At 40.0% G+C, this 6,000-nt stretch overlaps 1 protein-coding gene and 1 pseudogene across 1 annotated transcript in view; both read right to left on the reverse strand.

Moving 5' to 3' along the window:
- RAD50 (RAD50 double strand break repair protein) overlaps window positions 1-5,747 on the reverse strand; it is a 102,650-nt gene extending 96,903 nt beyond the window's left edge. The window contains exons 1-2 of the mRNA XM_044227946.1: window positions 5,342-5,747; window positions 3,493-3,576 (exon numbers count right to left, since the gene is read on the reverse strand). Coding sequence (XP_044083881.1) covers window positions 3,493-3,576; window positions 5,342-5,470 — 213 coding nt within the window. The 5' untranslated portion in view covers window positions 5,471-5,747. The remainder of the gene's footprint in view (window positions 1-3,492; window positions 3,577-5,341) is intronic.
- LOC122896772 lies at window positions 526-674 on the reverse strand (annotated as a pseudogene).
- Window positions 5,748-6,000: the final 253 nt, after the last annotated feature.

Here is a 6,000-nt window from a genome sequence, read left to right on the forward strand (position 1 = left end):
TAAAATGCATGCATCCCAAATCCAACCATTTCTCAGCATTTCTACCATTACCACTTTAACCAAAACACCAATATATCTCACCTGAATTATCTCAAAATCTCCTTTATTAGTCTCTACCCTTCTACCCTAACCACCTGCAAAAAGTTTTCTCTCAGCTGCCAGCCTGATTGCTTTAAAATACACACCATGCCCTTCTCCTGCATTAATTCTTCCAAAAGATTCCTATTTAAATGAGAACAGAACCCAAGGGCTTGCAGAAACTAGTCATATCTCTCTGATTTAATTTTCTACCAGTCATCTCCTCGCCATTTTGCTCCTCCTTGTGATTCCTTGAACATATCAAGGATGCACCTACTTCTGGGGATTTGCACTTAGTATTAACACTAACTAGAATGTTACTCCCAGACTGTGAATGACACATTTTCTCTAGAATGAATATTTAAAAGATAACTCTGGTTCTGGGGGGTGTGGGGGACTTCAAAAGAATGTGGGCAGAAACACCAGTTTGGAGACTACTGGAAAAACTCAAAGGGAAGACGAAGGTAGCTTAGACTGGGAAAGGAGCAGTGAAGATGGAAAAAAGGGACAAATGTTAGACATCTTAGTGCAATGGACGAGCCTTACCTGGGAGAACCATCTTTATGGTCATGGTATCTCCCCTGCCAGGTAAATATCCATGGATATTTGAAAAAACTAATGAAGAACTGCTTATCAACTGGCAACAGGGGGAGATGAAGGAATCAATCAAAGGATGACACACCAGGTTTTGGCATGAGCAAATGTGTGAATTGTGGTATCATTAAACCAGGTATGGAGGTAGTACCAAACTTGAGAATGTGAGAGGAATGGGGGAACAGGGAACCAAGAGTTCTGTTTTGAACATGTTAAAAAGATGCCCATTAAAATTTCCAAACAAACAGCTGGACATAGATATCTAGGGTTTAGGAAAGAAGTTTGGGCTAAATATATAAATCAAGAATAATATGCACATAACCAGTACTTAAAGCCATGAGAATGAATAAGATCATCCAAAAAGAGTAAGGCAAAAACAGACTCAGTAAACAAGACTAAAACACGGCCAGTGAAAAAGAAGGTATGAGATAATGGTACTATGGAAGTCAAGAGCAATGTTTTTTAAAAAGGGAGTAAGAAGCTGTATCAAATCTTCTGAGAAGTTACTGAGAATTAGAAAATGACCGCCTGGGTGGCTCAGTGGGTTGAGCCGCTGCCTTCGGCTCAGGTCATGATCTCAGGGTCCTGGGATCAAGTCCTGCATCGGGCTCTCTGCTCAGCAGGGAGCCTGCTTCCCTCTCTCTCTCTCTCTCTGCCTGCCTCCCCATCTACTTGTGATTTCTCTCTGTCAAATAAATAAAAATTTTAAAAAAAATCTTTAAAAAAAAAAAAAGAAAGAAAATGACCATTTTATCTGGCAACATGAAGATTACTGGCAACCTTGTAACAGCAATGCTAACAAGGGAGGGGTGGGAAAGAAAACCTGAATAGAGCAGGCAGGGGACAAATGAGAAGCAATAAAATGAAGACGAGTACATACAACTCTTGTGAACTGAGCTGCAAGACTGAATGGAGGTAATAGCCACATGGTGATCTGGAGTAAAGGGAGAGGTTTTTGTTTGTAGACTAGAGCTACTACAGCATGCTTATATGAATGATCCTATGAAGAGGAAGAAAGTGCTAATATAGAAGAAAGTAAATGAAAAGGAAAACACTTCCATTGACAAAACGGACTGACTGGTTCCAGCCTCCAAGAATAGTTGGCTGCCTTTGGATAAAACAGTAAACAATTTACCTTTAATACAAGAGAAAAAAACAGTACCAGTACAAATGAAGCACAGTTTGAAAGACTTGAAGACTGGAAAACAAGGTACTTTTTATCCGATTCCTAATTTTTCAATAAATTACAAGGCAAGATCAACAACTGAGCAGAGCAGATTGCAGGTTTAAGGAAAGAGAAGGTGTGAAACAGTCATTGTAGAGGGGGCTCTGTCAATGTACTAAATGATTTTACTATCTCTAAGAGAAAAGTTTATAAATATTTTCAGTTACAGTTACCTTCAGTCATATAAAAGTGGGAACACCTTAAATGACCGTCAATAGGGGGTCAAATGATAAAATATAAACTCAGTGGATTAATTTCAGTAATTAAAACCAATGAAATAAAAGTGTGCATATATATATATATATAGCATGTCACTAAAAATTTCATTCACACAATAGTATAAAATGCTCCCACTGGGGCGCCTGGGTGGTTAAGCCGCTGCCTTCAGCTCAGGTCATGATCTCAGGGTCCTGGGATCGAGTCCCACATCGGGCTCTCTGCTCAGCGGGGAGCCTGCTTCCCTCTCTCTCTCTGCCTGCCTCTCCATCTACTTGTGATTTCTCTCTGTCAAATAAATAAAATCTTAAAAAAAAAAAAAATGCTCCCACTGTTTTGAAATATTTACATTTGAGTGTATTTAAATCCACACACAAGTATGTCACACAAAAAAGCCTGAGAAATATACAACAAACTATTAAGGGGGACTGGCAGGCAGCTGAGAGAGGCGTATGAAATCACTGCATATATAAAACAAGAAAAACCTATAAGCAAAAATATGTAGTATAAAAAATCTATGTCCTTTACACTCAATAATGGTATAAACACTGTAATTCAAAGATTCATACACAAAGACTTAAACTATGGCATATTTTAATGAAAAACTAAAAGCAATCTAAATTTAAGAAAATTATGCAACTATTAAAAATGTTCGTAATAGGTTACATGTTTAAAGAAGGAAATATTTCAGATATACAAGAAGTATAAAAAATAAAATCTAGCCAAACACCTAGATTAAGAATTTAATTTATTTGATTATGCAACTATTAAAAATGTTCGTAATAGGTTACATGTTTAAAGAAGGAAATATTTCAGATATACAAGAAGTATAAAAAATAAAATCTAGCCAAACACCTAGATTAAGAATTTAATTTATTTGATGACATGGGACCTTATGATAATGTTAAGTGGGGAAAAAACACAAGAATACAAAATTGGGATATAACTTTAGCTATGTAAGATTGTATGTAAAAGAGAATTAAAAAAAAAAACCAAACATGAAAATGTTAACAGTGGTTGTCACTGGGTGCCAAGACTGTGTGGACTTTCCTATCTTTTCATACTCTTTCATTGCCAGGTTTTCTAAACAAGCCTTATCACTTTTATAATTGCAAACACTATATTTTGGAGAAAAAAAAAGAAAGAAAGAAAGAAAATACTTAAGTTCAGGGCACCTGCGTGGCTTAGTTGGTTAACAATCTGCCTTCAGCTCAGGTGATGATCTCTAGGCCCTGGGATTGAGCCCCACGTTGGGATTCCTGCTCAGCCTCTCCTTCTGCCCTTCCCTTCTGCTCATTCTCTCTCCCTCAAATAAATAAATAAAATGTTAAAACAAACAAACAAAAACCCCCAAAACTTAAGTTCACTAGCACTATTACCTTGGGATCATGAACAAATGTATGTCCTTTGGTTCCAGGAGGAAAATCTCCAGTACAAATATATTTGAGACATTCAATGATGGTCTAAAAAAAATAGAAAATTTTATTACTTAGTAATAAGAGAACCATTTATCATATCATTTATCATAACATTTATCATAAAATGTTAACTTGTTATAAAAATATTATCTACCACAGGAACTATAAGATAAAATTTGATACTATAAAACCTGTAGGGGCACCTGGGTGGCTCAGTGGGTTAAGCCGCTGTCTTCGGTTCGGGTCATGATCCCAGGGTCCTGGGATCGAGCCCCGCCATCAGGCTCTCTGCTCAGCAGGGAGCCTGCTTCCCCCCACCCCCCGCACCCCCCCACCCCCGCCTGCCTCTCTATGTGATCTGTCAATTAAATAAATAAAATCTTTAAAAAGAAAAAAAAAACCTGTAATATAGATATGATTAGATGTTAAAGGATAACTGCATGGAAAAACTACTAATTAAAAAGGTATATTAAAATAAAATAAATTATTATTTTAAAAAAGTCCTCTATTTCCAATTAAAACTTTTCAAACTAATTTAATAACAATGGTTAATGTAAAATATGGTTACCATAGTTGATGACAACGTTTTGTAGAAATGAAATTAGCTGAGGGTAGAACTTAAAATATTCTTACCAAAAAAAAGGTGATAGACGTGTTAATTAACTAGATAGGAGGGATCCTTTTACAATGTACAGTGCATTAAATCATCCCGATATATTCTTTAAATATCCTATAATATTATATATGAAATGTAAAATTTCACACCCCAATAAAGCCAAAATTTTTTAAAGTTAAATTTTAAAAAATGGCTAATAGCTATGCATGACTATGTGCCACCTATTTTACTAACCACCCACCTTTACACACATTAACTACTTAATTTTGACATTCATCTTAAGTTGTAGAAAACTTTTTTAATCTTCATATGAGAAAATTAAAGCACAATGCATTTGACTCACTCTTGCCCAGTCACACAGCTAATTAAGGTGAGCAAATTATATGTATTTGCACAGCTAGTGTTCATAGTGTTCTCCTTCCAGGAGAGAGCGTAACAGAATTCTAGGTACACAACAGGCATTCAATAAATAACTTTTTCACATAACCACAAGTTGACAAGAGTGTAGCATTCAATGCTCAACTCGAAACCTCTCTTTCTGTACCCTTTTTGTTTCGTTTGGTCTTGTTATACAGACAATGCCCTGCTTTTTCTCAAACCACCTTAAAGAGCAGCCAGTCTCTTGGCTACCCTCTTCCCGTAACTGAATGCCACTCCAGGGTCCAACTCAAATTTCTAAACATTCCCTGGACCTTAAGAAGTCGAAGTAAATAAGCTGTTCTCCAACTTTCTATTATGACTCGGTAAGAGTCCTAAACTCTTCTCAGAAGTTCCCATGTTTAACATATTTTATAACTTTTTAAGTAATTCCTATAATGGGACAACTGCCAGGAAGTGAATGCTGTGTTTTGGTAGCAAGTGTTTAACAAAAAACAACAGTGCAGACTAAAAGGCTTCCTACAAGAATATAAGCTCGCTGAGTACGCGCGCGGGATTCTCAAGCAAACCTTGTCAATCCAACAAGCTTGGATAACCCTAACAAAGCTGGTCGCGTCCTAATAAGCTGGGGTCCGCAGGCCACACCGGGCCACGCCCAGGGGCCGGGCCCCACCCACTTCCTGGAGCCCCAAAAGCTGAGCCATAGGAACGCCTCGCCTCTCGTCCTTATCACTATTCTGGGCTGCCCAGCCATTTCACCCTCCAGTTCCCAAGACATGGCGGCCCGTAAACTGAAGGGGGCTACTGAGGACTTACCGTCTTCCCCGCCCCATTAGGTCCAACCAAAATTGTGAGTGGGCTGAAAAAAGTGATAATTTGCTTATCTTTGTCCTCTATTCCAAAACTCCGCACGCCCAAAATGCTCATCTTTTCGATCCGGGACATGTTTGCAAATGTTTCTTTTCTCAACACCAGGGGCCTAGAGCCCCCGCCCACCAAGACTTAGCGGTGCCTCCGGCCGGAGCAGGGCGAGCGCGCGCTGTGAGGGCCCGCGAGACTCCAAGTTGGGAGGCTCAAAGGAGTAGCGAAGGCTCTGGCTGGAACTCTTCCTCCCACACCGGCTTCCTTCTGGCCTGACGAGCGAGAGCCGGGGTGAGGGCCTGTCCCGGGCTACCCGCAGTAGACGCGAAACGGTACGCTCACAGGTTCCCGCCGCGGCCGCCCCGCGGGTCACGTGGGTCGCTACGACCAGAGTGCATTTACGCTGCAGGCCAGGAGCATGCCGGGAAGTCGTAGGTTCGCGGTGCGTGCGCAGCTCTGGCTTCCGGGAGCAGTTCAGACCGGGTGTGTCTTTTGCTGATGGCCTCGCAGTCCGCTTGCTTACTGGGTGCCGCGGGGCAACCTTAAGAGCCCTGACTCTGAGGAAGGCAGGCGCTTGTGACAAGCAGTGGTTACTTAAGTGTGATCCTGGGATG

Source organism: Neovison vison, chromosome 1 (assembly GCF_020171115.1).
Source record: "Neovison vison isolate M4711 chromosome 1, ASM_NN_V1, whole genome shotgun sequence".
NCBI classification, from domain to species: domain Eukaryota; kingdom Metazoa; phylum Chordata; class Mammalia; order Carnivora; family Mustelidae; genus Neogale; species Neogale vison.